General features: G+C 38.8%; 1 protein-coding gene and 2 long non-coding RNA genes across 4 annotated transcripts; 2 read left to right on the forward strand and 1 right to left on the reverse strand.

The window, feature by feature from the left end:
* Positions 1 to 261: 261 nt before the first annotated feature.
* LOC118495815 lies at positions 262 to 2,319 on the forward strand. Its single transcript, XR_004898261.1, has 4 exons — positions 262 to 898; positions 1,065 to 1,204; positions 1,742 to 1,882; positions 2,215 to 2,319. It is a non-coding gene; the product is annotated as an uncharacterized LOC118495815 (long non-coding RNA).
* A 55-nt stretch (positions 2,320 to 2,374) lies between these two features.
* LOC116048855 lies at positions 2,375 to 5,830 on the forward strand. 2 transcript variants are annotated; one of them, XR_004898258.1, is made up of 4 exons: positions 2,375 to 3,308; positions 3,482 to 3,606; positions 3,969 to 4,171; positions 5,411 to 5,830. It is a non-coding gene; the product is annotated as an uncharacterized LOC116048855 (long non-coding RNA). The 2 variants fall into 2 exon arrangements; XR_004104758.2 differs by having other exon boundaries at positions 2,379 to 3,308; positions 3,969 to 5,830.
* A 3,175-nt stretch (positions 5,831 to 9,005) lies between these two features.
* Positions 9,006 to 13,252, reverse strand: LOC116048854. Its single transcript, XM_031298131.1, has 5 exons — positions 13,031 to 13,252; positions 11,662 to 11,743; positions 11,124 to 11,245; positions 10,175 to 10,293; positions 9,006 to 9,638 (listed from the first exon to the last, which is right to left on the reverse strand). The coding sequence occupies exons 1-5, from the start codon at positions 13,160 to 13,162 to the stop codon at positions 9,470 to 9,472; spliced, it is 624 nt and encodes a 207-aa protein (XP_031153991.1). The 5' UTR covers positions 13,163 to 13,252; the 3' UTR covers positions 9,006 to 9,469.
* Between the last annotated feature and the right edge of the window lie 19 nt (positions 13,253 to 13,271).

The raw sequence follows: 13,271 nt of genomic DNA on the forward strand, positions 1-13,271 counted from the left end.
AAGATACTGGAAGGAATATTGTCTTTTAGAACTATGTTAACCATCAGATAGGCTGATCTTATATATAAGATATTATAATATAGGCTACCAAAGATAAATATTGTGGTTTTTTGAAAAGATGATGACAAGTTTACATCCTATTTTTCCTGCAGATGTCACAGTAAAAGTCATAATATATATATATATATATATTTTTTAAAGTGTATGGGGTCTGCAGTGCGGAAGTCTTTGACGTGAAGTCAATAACAAGATGGTTTCAACGTATTTTTACCTCATAGCTAATAACACTTTAACAACAATGTTTTGATAGGGTATTATTTATCTTGAAACGTTTCACTTCATAATGTTATACAGAATTAGTCGGAGAGTAAAATTTAAATTTTCGTTGTAGCCCACAGCATTTCACCAATTGTTTTTTTTCTTTACCTGGTTTGATTGAAGTCTTCTGTGTTTTGTTGTTCTTGGCGTCTCTGGTTGAGTCTCGTCAGAATTCAAATGTCTCTTCAAGTTTCGTTTTGCTGGCATGATGATTTTAACTGAACATAATGACAGTGTCTGACCAATCAAGTGCATCAGTTCCGTTTTTCACTTTCAGCCAATCAGAGCTGCGGACGTTCTCATCCGACAACCGTTGCATCTGAGCGAGGTCAGGTCAGTCGCGTAAAGCAGGTTTGCAGGTTTGCAGGTTAGGAGGATACAATGTTCAAATTCGCCATCTACTACTTATTTGATAAAACACTTAAAGTGGAAAGTACGTCGCTCATTCTTGGTAGCGACCAGTACACCCAAGTGGCAACCCAGCCGGACCTTGATGACGACGCGAACTAGATTGAAATAAAATGGCCCACGAGAAAAGAACCAAACAGGACGGTGCCTGCTAAAGTGCTGTTATTTGGAGGTAAGTGTGGATAATACGGTAATGGGTAATAGGTATTTTGAATACCTATTATTTTTCGAACTCGGTCAGCTAGCTATAGCAGCTAACTGTTTAATTTTAATTTTAATTTTTTAGGAAAAATGTCTTGGCTAAACTTTTTTTTTTTGTACTCTTCTCGTTATATCAGATTCCTACAAAGAACTTGTGTCGAAGAAGAATTTCTTCCTTCTCGGTAAAGATATCTGGGCCGAGGAGGAAAGCAGGGGTGTGCGCATGAAAAAGAAAATGTGTGAGACCGACGTAGTGAAGCCTAAAACGGCCATACAGGTGAGCGCACGCAACATTCCTTAATGCTGCACTAGCTGACACGCTGTCTCCAATACTTTAGCTAGCTACACATCCAGATGCTTTCTGGTAGAGGTCTTGACAAAATTCAAATCATTTACCTGAGTAAAAAAAACAAAAAAAAAACAGTTAAGCAATGCTAAAATTCTCCATTACAAATCATGCATGAAAAATCCCACTCAAGTTAAAGTGCATAATTATGTGCAGTAAAATGTAGCTAAACTATCAAAGTAAATGTACTGATTTGACTGATTTATTGTTATATATGACATTAGATGAATAATACTGAAACATCTCGATGTAGCAGTATTTTGTTGTTGTAGCTGCCAGAGGTAGGTCTACAGATAGATTCAACTACTACATGCATTTTTATGTACAGAGACACCAAATATGCTATATCTAAGGGGTGGTGAGATAATTAAGGGAACTTTAAATAAGAAGACATCTAAAATGTGAACTTGATTACACAAAGCTTTCTGTAGGACGCCAACATTTTTATGTCATAAACATTTTTGACAGGCAAAGCAAACCAGGATTAAAGAGGCAGCCAGGGACCAGGTGTTACAAAACCTGAAGACTTCCCTGTCTCAGAAGAGGGCCCTGGACACACAAGATCACCTCTACAGTTCTGAGAAAGAATCTACACAACGTGTTCATGGGGTAAGGCATACTTCTTTCTTGAGCAGGGGGCTACAACGTTTACAACAGCAAAAAATGTGGTGTCCCTCAGACACTTCACTAAAAGGTCTTGATTTGAGGAATATTGGACAGAATCTTTTAGTCCTGTGAATCACCTATTTTGCATGTTTCTTTGTGTTAATTATTAAGGTAGTTTGTCTATTTTATTTTTTAAAAACTTGACTACAATTTTAGTTAATACCAACATCAACATCTTTTTTTTCTAATGACATATTGTAGTTTCTAGTACAACTCAAATTTCAGGATATAACTAATCATTTTCCTACTTTTACCATATAAACGTTTTTCTTCAGGGAAAGCGAGCAAAGATTAACAAGGCAGCAAGACGTGTGCTTTTACCCCTGGCATCCAGTCCAAGTTCTGATGATGCCACATACATAGGAAATCCACAACGGCATGACATTGTAAGTCATACTTCTTTCCCAGCTGTTGTGTACTCTCAGACAAAAATTATTTCTCTGTTGTATTGCTTTTCACAGCTATTTTTCTTTTCCCTTTTGAAAGTTTCAAGACCATGCCTCAGATGAAGAGTTGGGTTTCTCCTCAGCCCAGAGAATGGCAAGTACATTTATATTGAATATTATATTATTATGGTAAAATGATATTATATTGAATGAATAGGTCAGGCAAAGGTCAGAGATCTTACATCCAACTGCATGGAAAACTTAATCTCACAATTGTTACATATCTTATTTTCACATATAAACTCCTTTTGGCTGTCATGTGCATGCCAACTAAGCATAATGTATTTCATTTACTTTTATTTAATATATTCAACAATATAATAATTTTCAAACACCTTTCATTAATGTTTTGTCCCACACAGTAGCGTGGATTAGAAGAGTGTCCTTTAAACATACTGTATTTCCTTTGAGAAATAAAGTCTAGAAGTCAAAAGCATGCGCGTGCACACGTGTGTCTAAAAATATTGTCACTAATAACAAATAAGGGCTGATAATAATTAAAAACGTTATTTGAATAGTACCTTTTAGAACAGCATTTATTATAATTATAATTACAATCATAAATCTTAATTGACCTACAAAGTGTGCACAGGATTGGATCCCAGCTGTCAGATTGTCATTCACAGATCAGTCAGTCAGCATGACAGCTTGACAAACTGTAGTGTTTGTCTGTTGTTTTTATTGGGATCCAGAAAAACAAGCATCAAATAATCACAATCTCTAACGTACAAAATGAACACAACATTATATCTGCCGCTATTTCCTCCCACAATTCCTCACATCAGGTTCTTTAAATGTCTATTGTACCTTAATGAAGTTTAATGTGATTCTAATCTCTCATTCTCTCTTGAAGAAGTTGACGGATGATAATACTGGTCATGGCATGGCACCTGGAATGAATGAAATCATGTCATCCCTTCACGGTGGGTGTTCAGATTGGAATTAGAGGGGTTGACATGTCAGAACACAGTATGTTTATTAAACAATGATTCAGGGTGTTCCCACATTATTTATTGTGCTGTAGTGAGCTTAAGTACCATTACTTTTACTAACTAACAAACCAAATGTTTTCCCACTTATTATTACATTCATCTAGACCTGCCAGAAATGATTAAATTAATGAGGGAGTGTGTGGAGTGTGTCCGGGCATTGATGTCCTCGATTAGGGGGACCCCTTCATCTGCAGCGTCATCATCTTCTGTGGACAGTGAAATTGAAATGGTATGTTATAATTGAGGGATGAACGTATGTATTCATTACTTGACAGTTCATTCATAAAGAATTTTATATTTGCACTATGGACCTTTTGTCTTTGGCAGCATCATATTGTTGGTAATTGGGTCAGCAATAAAGTGATGGGATTTAATAGGTTATATGTTTCACAAATCAGTCATATGAATTATCTTGCTGTCAGTGGGAACTTCAACACCACTGGCCATAGCACTCCCTAGTGGTCTATATATACTAGCAGTGTTTCCACGTAATTTAATTGAATTAACATTTTTTAATATTTGGATAATGTCTGTTCATTCCTCATAAGTAGGGAGAATCTGTCCAATTTATCCTCTTTCTCTCCCATGCAGCATCCCTTGGCAGGCAGCACAGTGACAGTTTCAAAGAGGGCCTTCCTGCGGCTGAATAGGTCTCGCATGACCATTTTTGCCCAGGAGCTGGCTGTGCTGGTATTCACAAAGGAGGGCTTGCACAGTCCACCCTAACTGGAAAGTCTGGGAGGGGGGGCCGCCAAAAACACAGCTTGATGTTGACAAAGTGCAGGCTATTACAGGTACGTAATTGTTTTGAGTTACATGTAGTCTATTTAAAAGCTTCTGTGATTTCTATAGCAGCTAGATCACACGGAAACTGACCACAAGTAATTACTAAATACATGTTGGACTATTTACTGGTAGCAGTATTGGTATACCATACTGATACAATTTCTCAGAGTTTCCAGAGGGGTATTCCAGAAAGCAGGTTATGTGAAAACGTAAGTGAACCCTGAGATGAGGGAAACTCTGTTTTTTTGTTCCTGAATGAGAGGTATCTTAAACTCTGTGTCAGTCACCATGGTAACTGACTCTGGGAACCTAACCTGCTCGCTGGCAGGTTTACTTGAAGAAACCCTGAGTCTGGCGGAGATGTCTGACAGGGCCTGTCCTTTCCTTCTCAACAGCATCATGTTGAAGCAGAAAGAATTCACATAGTTTTACAACAGGGGGATTATTTAGATTTGTTTAGATGAGCTCTCATTCCCTGAGCCAAACGGTACCACTTCTCATCAGTCCATCATTTATCTGAACAATATTCTCAGTCCGGCTACATCGAATATCAGGCTACACGTCACCGCTGACGTGCTCTCAGATCTGCATTTTTATCACTTTGCAGGTTAATCAATCACCTTCCAGCAGTCAGAAAAAGAGGGATCATTCACATTTCATTTGGCTTTTTTTGTTTCCCACAGATAGCTACAAAAGTAGGCTAACCATCAGCCTGCATTGCCTCCAACAACGCAATTTCAAAGTACATGTTTCTAATTTGCTGCCGCATTTAGGATAATATTAAATAACTTCTAGTACTATCTGTAGATAAATGTGTGTGTCTGCCTCTTGGGTCCTGGGGGTGAGTGACGCCCTCAGCCTCTGGTGACCCAGCTACCTGACTCAGGACCAGCTCCTCTGCCTTCTTCCACATGGTCATTTACTCAGCAGGATGTTAGGAGACAGGATGTGTGTTAATCAGTAGGTAACTGTTGGTGGTAAAAAGCTGCTACAAGCTGAAATATCCACTGAATAAACTTTTACCTTGTTTAATATGCAGAATATGAATAAAACCAGAGTGAGGTGCAATCACAAGACTGTTTTTATAGCCTATATTCAGAGTTTCACTTCACAGATTAAGTCAACTCAGTTCCGGGTTAGGCTTCGAGTTTGTTGAACCTCCTTTCTGGAATACCCCTTTGATGTACTGTTCAAAATACTATGAATATGCTGTGTGACTTACATTATCTCGTCTATTCGGTCAACAGACGCTGTTCTTCTAGAGTTTCCACAGACAAGTGTCTCTGATGTGCGCGCGGCCATCAGACGAAAGTGTAACAATGAGCAGTTCAGCCAAAAAAAAGAAACATAATGTGTGGTGTGTGTTTCTGTATGGTGGGAGGGGTTAGGCGTGCAATAATAAGGAATGTTGTTTTTCATTGTTCACTATTTCTCAGTGTTCTGTAAAGTTTATGTGTAATGTTTAAGTCTGCTGCCTGAAATGGACCTATTTCTACAAGGTTTACTAAAGTACCAATATATTTGAAAATGTTTAAAAGCCATAATGTAAATGTTCATACATTTGTTGTACCACTGTTAAGAGATAGTACAAGTTTTTTGTATATACAATGTACTATTCTAATTAGGATATGGTACAAATACATTAAAGTATATTTTTTCACCTGGAAGTAGTCCTATAAGTCTTTCAGCCTTTAGTATACTGGTAATACATTTGCAAGTATGTGCAAGGTAGAAAGTAATATAGCAAAGTAATGATAAAGTATATTGACTATTAACTGCAAAGTATGCTTTTTTAGTAATTGGAATAAACCAAAAGTATAATTAAGCATATTATTAGCACAGTAAGAATATATTAAAAGTATAAAACTTATATTTATAAGACACTAACAAATAATTTTTAATGTACTTATAATACAAAGTACACTTTAATTTAACTAATTAAGCTTATATTAGTACATATAAAGCCATATGCTTAAAGTATACAAAATATACTTTAAGTTGTTCCACTTTAGCACATACAAGTACACTAAATACTCTTCAAGTTGAGCTTTTCTACAATTTAATTACAATTAAAATACATTTAGTACAAAATTAGTTGTTCCAAAATAGCATGCTTCAAGTTAACTAATCATGAACACACTTCAAGTATAATGATGATTAGTGTGGCTTCAAGTACACAAAAGTATGCTAAATTTGAGTACACTTAGCACATTTATTTTTCAGCTGGGCAAAGTTGTGTATGGTACATGTTGGTGATTTGTCAACATATAAAACCATGTGAATCATTAAGCTAAAGGTTAGCCTGAATTGCTAAGCTAGGCCGTTTTTACTGTGTTGTGGCTGCAGGAGGCGGAGGTGTGTAACCAGATTCCATCTTCCCTCTGGCCAAGATAATGTCTTGGCCAGATGTGGGGTAAATTGAACCAGAGTTACAGCCTTCAATGAAACACATAAAGTTGGGGGTTCTTTGACAATCTGACCAAAAGTGATGGACAGGTGACAGAATTAATATATTCCATAATATCAATACAATTTAATGGCAACTAAAGCAAGATACAAGAGTAAAGTACATTTACTGTACAAGAAATTGGCATGTCAGCCACAGTTACCAGGATATGTATTCAGGGCTGTTTAGTATGATTTTAGCATAGCTTAACAATTCAGATTTTTTTCATCATGGCTCTTGTGTTTTATAGGTTTAAATTCCCAAATGATGTGCTGAAGAAGCTTCCTAAATCTCAAAAGGTTGGAGGAACTGCAAGGAGGGAGCAACCTTGATGGATGGAGTGTCCAATAGTCTTTTTCATTGTGCTGAGGTCTGGAAGTTCAAACTGTTGTTTTCTACTCACAAGTTCTGAAAGAACAACAAGAACTGAACACAGTGGACGGACGTTTTTTCTGCCAAACACGTTTATATATGTGTGTGTGTGTGTGTGTGTGTGTGTGTGTGGACATGACTTGATTAACAGCATAAGAAATACAGCATATAACCATATTTCTTGCTCCTGAAAACTATGCTGGCAGTCCTTCACTTAACAGAAATGTTTAAAACTATTTCTGTTAAGTGAAGGACTGCCAGCACCAATACAAAAAATAAAAGATTAAAAGGGAAAATTAAACTTCAATTGGTTTGTTTTGTGTTGTTTGAGGTAGCTTTAAAAAAAAAAAAAAAAAACATTGTTTGGAAGGGTAAGTGCATTATTAAATAATTTTTTTTTAAGAGGCAGGTTATTTTTTTTTTTATTATGCTTGCATTAAAACGTGAAAAATAGGATGGTCAATTTACCCCTAGATGGCTCAATTTACCCACTGACTGGGATCAACTTACCCCTACCCTGGGGTAGGTTGAGTCACATGAACACTTTTTTTTCTGAGGTCATATTTTCAAGGCTCTTTGTCATAGGTGCATTCTTATATTTTCAGTTGACAGGCAACATTCCAAATTAACAGTAGATGTATTCATTGTACTTCTGTCTCAATTTCCCTTGCCTGGAGATCCACATAAGTAAAAACTGGCTCATCTTACCCCACTCTCCCCTATATATATTTTTGCTGATTTACATCTGGTAATTCCGTTTCTGTTATAATACACTTGCTGTTTGGTCAATACTGGTCAGTAAGAGAACCCACGCACTGATGTCATGTTAATAATGTACAGTATATGTGGGTTGTTAGCAAACCAATTCTATCTTACAAGGACAGTTTAGTTGTTTCAGTGATTGCATGCCTCCACTTTGTGCTCCACAGACTGCAGTGTAGCTGAGGGTGAATCATAAGTCTATCTATCCAAACTCAGAGGATAGAGTCTCAGGTGTGTGTGTGTGTGTGTGTGTGTGTGTGTGTGTGTGTGTGTGTGTGTGTGTGTGTGTGTGTGTGTGTGTGTGTGTGTGTGTGTGTGTGTGGGCGTGGGCGTGGGCGTGGGCGTGGGCGTGTGCGTGTTTTATGGCTGGGCGATGTGGACCAAAAATCATATCTCTATTTTTCGGCTAAATGGCGATACACTATATACTGTATATATATCGGTATTTTTGACAAAGTGGGTTAAATGTTCAGTTTTAAGTCAAAGCCATGTGGGATGTCACAAGCGGTTTTATTAAAATTGTGATCAAATCAGAGAAGGAGTGCAATGGACTGAAGTGTATGATACAAAAACCTTCTTGATCATGAAGCTGATAGTTACTGTACAGTCATCTGGTTTATCATCAAAGTATCTGAACTACACTGCAGACTGGATTCTGGACTGACATAGTGACGGCTGACTCATTATGAACGGGTCCTGCGCGGGTTGAATGCGCTTCGGCGGGTCAGCAGCGTTACAAACGTTTCGTGTATGTAATGTCTGTATCGTCACTGCACTGCATTTTTATGACTATGATTATCTGGCCATGGATCACATCTCTCGCCCAGGTCCAGCAGGCACTTTCTCACACGCTATATTAGGCTACTCATGGAACTGAGTGGAAGTGGGGGTGGGGCAGCACGGAGAGTGAGAGGAGAGGATCCAAACACAGGCACGGCTATACAGAAGAAATGGGTTATGTAACGCAACATGAACCATATCTATATAAAAACTGTGGTGTAGTCAAAGGTGTTGGAGAGGAACAATGGCTGCACATTTCAACGTCTCAATTATCACAACAGTTTACATTTGACAAAAGTTGTGCTTAAACACCTTATTTACAACCTCAGCTGTTCATATTACTGTGAGGAAGTGTGTTAAAAACATCTGAATCCAAGTTAATCATCGAGGGGCCATTTCTGCTGGAAAAAAATGAATGACTAATTACTAACAACTTGAAAATTATGAGATAAAGACCAAACTTTGACTTACTATGGCTGCACCTATCTATCTATCTAATTTTCAGAGACCAAAGTGACGCCCTCAAAAGTATATGTTGTTTGACCGACCAACAGTCCAAAACCCCCAAAAAGTGTCTTCAGAAATGACACAAAGCAGAGAAAAGCATAAAATCCTCACGTAGAAAAGATCCAAACAATGTTTGGTGTCATTGCTTGAAGAATGGCAATTCATCGATTATCAAAATAGAGGCTGATTAATTTTTTGTCAAATGACTAATAGATACATTTTTGTATCATTCCTTAAATTTCGTCTCTTTTTTTCCGAGCAGAAATGGGATCTAAGTTTAGGTGTCATTTTATGTTTGTTATCTACTGTGTGAAGAGCTGTGAGTGCCAAATCCTTTGTGACTGCAGCTGATATAAAGGACCTGACTAACTATGATGTCAGAGTAATCAGGGTGTTCTTTTCAGATGTAATCGTGCAGCCAAGCGCTAAACTTTCCTCCTCAACCAGCGCCACACTTAGGAGACAGGAGTGACACAGGAGTTTTCAAACCACATGAAGAAAGAAAGAAAAACACAGTGCTGACATGCTGGGAAAAGAAGGACAGGTCGCCTGAATGCTGATGAATCGCATGAGTGGCTCTTCTTACCTGAATACACCTACAACTTGGTCTGTAAAGTGAGGGTTACATGGAGTTAGGATGGTTTTATGAATACGGAGTTGTAGATTTAGAGGAAAATCCACCTTTGAATAGTCTTACTTTTTAATTAATACATAAACTATGATCAGTTTCAAGATGAAGAAGAACTTCTGTTATCATTTACTGGTTTTGATGTACTCAGTCTGCATGTATCTCTGCCTCACTGATGATTGATTTCTTACAGGGATGATGGATGACTAATTGAATCACAAACCTCTCCACATCCCCTGTTCTTCATGCTCTAATTAGTCTTGAGTGGTAAAACAAATACTCACTGTTAACCACTCTGTCAGTGTCGGCTAAAGCATAAAGAGAATTAAATATCAGATCTTTTTCTTCATATTTATGTAAAAATTGCTTTAAATTACCAAAATGTACTAAAAAGTCTGATCAACAGTGGGAAAACATGCTCTCTAAACATACTACTACACACTAACTTCAACATTACAAACAATAAATAAAAAATATCAGGTTTTGTGTAGCAGTTTTGTTTCACAGTATACTGACCTCAAAGTCCTGTTCAGACAGGAAGATCTCGAGGCGGAGCGGGTCGACTCCCTCTGGGAGCGGCCGGGCCTGCAGCTGAGCCAGAGGGAAGATGGAATCTGGTTACACACCTCCGCCTCCTGCAGCCACAACACAGGACATGGCATCAAGTCCTTTACAATGACTGCAGCTGTTTGGACAATTAGATTACATATGTGTGAGAGAAAATGTGTGGGAACAATTGGAGGTGAAGAAACCGGCTGTGAGTGTACGTATACAGTGTAGTCTCGCATTGCCAGATCGCAATGGTCTTGGGCGGTGCTAAGCTCCGGACGCAGCGACGGTGGCTCTGCTAAATAGTCTCGGGAGGAACTTGTTTTGGTGGAATATTCGCATCCCGCAAAAGAAAACGCCACATACAATATTAAATGAAGTTATCTGTTGACACAATACAGTAACGTCAGCTATTTAAATTAGCTGGATACATGGTTGAACCTCATTTGCTCTTACCAGTGTATCGCTGTGTGTACTTCGTCCACAGCAATCCCACCAATCAGTCCCAAAACATCCCAGTTAGAGAGGAAATGCCCTAAACATATTCTTTGTAAATCTTTACAATCATTCCCAGAAAGAACCAAGCAGGCCTGCCTTGTTGCACGATCCAAATTTTCTTCCAAATTTGACATTTTCAGCATGTAGCTTGCTAGCTTGTTGTTGTTTCCCTAAGAGAACAGAGTTTGAGAACGGCAACACACATTATCCTGGAAATTAATTTCCGTCTAACCAGCCTATATACAGTGTAGCAAGTGTTTTGGTATAAAAGAGGACAGTTGCAGAGGGTTGGAGACCAGGTGTGTGTTCATGTGTCATGTCTGTGTCATTTATTTTGGCTGTGGCCAAAGCAGCGTCTGTAATTCCACCGATGTACGGCTGAGAGTTGTTGTTGGGCGTTGCAGTGTATGTTGCTCACCCTCTCGGTGATCTCAGCCACGTCCTCTCGGTGCTCCCAGCTGGGAAACATGTTGGTGAAGGTGAGCGGCTCCAGGCCGGCGTGGATCAGATACGACTTCTGAGGCTTCTTCTCGTTCTTCTCTGCAGGAGAAAATCATCACAATAATTCTGACCTGAAATTAATAAAAAAAATGACAAATGGCAAATATGACTCAAATTTGCACTACAACTTGGTTTTCTGAATACTCCCATGTACATTTCAGCTGGTTTAATATAACGTAAAAATAATAAATTACTAAGTATTTGTGATCAAATGCGAACACTTTATCAAAGTTAAAGTGACAGTTAATGACTTTTTCACCTAAAACATTGGCAAAAGAAATTAGCAACTTCACACATCCACAAACAAAGTGCGTGGCAACATGGAAGATTTGTGTATTTTTGGGTGTCCATCAGTGGCCAGGATTTAAAATATTAACATATTCTAACAATACATCAGTGCACCTATCACGAGTTATTCACTGAAGCATTTCTTTATTGACCATTGCCTTGCGTACCTTTGAAGTACTGCAGCACCATCTCCATGGCACACTTCCTGTCTGCATCCCAGCGGATGCGAGGGTTAGGGTTAGGGCTAACCTGGGTGAAATGGACCAAAAATCAAATGTCGGTATTTTTCAGCTAAATAGCGATACATGATATATATCTCTGTATTTTTACAGAGCCACATGTGAGATATAACAAGCACTTTTACTAAAACAGACTGTGATCTAAAATAAAATACAAAGACAGGGTTTCCTTTCCTGTTTGTAAATATACAGCTGTAACAAATGTAAATGAAAAATGATGCAAAATAAATAGCCTGTATAGTGGTACATGGTTTATCAGTGAAGTGAACTACACTGCAGACTGGATTCTCTACTGACATAGTGACGGCTGACTCATTATGAACGGGTCCTGCACGGGTTGAATGCGCTTCGGCGGTCAGCAGCGTTAAAAAAACGTCTCATGTATGTAATGTCTGTATCGTCACTGCGCTGCATTTTTATGAACTATGATTATCTGACATCTCTCGTCCGGGTCCAGCAGGCGCCGTCTCACACACTTTTACTCATAGCTAACTGAAGTTAGTTGCATCCAGTTATACAGTCCGTGTTTATCGCCGTGGCGGCCGCCACAACAGAACGTTTAACATTATAAGCGGAAACACTGGTAAAAATACAGGTTTTCCGCTCATGCTTAACATTACATAGGTACAGCTGTGTTAATAAAAAATGTAACTGAAGACAATGTCAGCTGTGTGGACCGGCGCTGCTGCAGGAGAGCCTGTGAGTGTGCGGGGAGGTGGGGGGGGGGCAGCGCGGAGTGTGTGTCTGATTGAATTATCAGTTGAGTTTCCTTTATACGCTATAGTTTTTGATCAATATAGATGAATGTGTGGAGACAATGTGTTTTTTAGTTTAACTAAAAGCGGCACCTTACAGGAGTAGCACTCTGAATTTCGTTGTACGTTTTTAATGAGGCAATGGTAATAAAGGCATGTCTTCTCTTTTACAGCAAAGTGTTTGTTTAAGACAACATTAAACAATGAGGGATGTGAGACTGTTGGCTTTTATTGTTGAGTTTAAAGCTGTTGTAGCTACTCAGAAAAAACACCACCCCTAAAAACTATTGTTTTCATAATGGTACCATATTCTAGGTGTACTATTGGCAGCAGCCAGACTAAAGGCCTTTCAAAAGGTTGACATTTGGCCGCCATAACTTTACTTGGACATTTTTAGGTGCCAAAATATCCTCCGATTTCTGCCAAAAAGAATTGTACGAGATGTGACTGAGGTGAGACATTGCGTCTGACTGAGGGTAAATGTACAAGTATAAATGTACAAGTGTAAATAAGTAACCAAAGTATGTGGGTACACAGTGTACCTTGCAGCATACAGTCGTATAGGCCTTCCCGTCTTTCCTCCCGATGCCTCCCAGATGGATGGTCACCTTACTGCTGCTGTGGAGACCCGCCGGCCGCCTCCAGTGGACACCTGACAGGGAAACACAACTCATGTTCCATGGCAACCAAAAGCCCCACAACACCCACCACTGACTAGCTAGATGTAGGGCTTATTTCCAAACAGTTAGCCTGCCACCAGTTACGGGCGGTTTGTTTGTTATA

The sequence above is a fragment of the Sander lucioperca genome, chromosome 9 (genome assembly GCF_008315115.2).
Source record: "Sander lucioperca isolate FBNREF2018 chromosome 9, SLUC_FBN_1.2, whole genome shotgun sequence".
NCBI lineage: Eukaryota > Metazoa > Chordata > Actinopteri > Perciformes > Percidae > Sander > Sander lucioperca.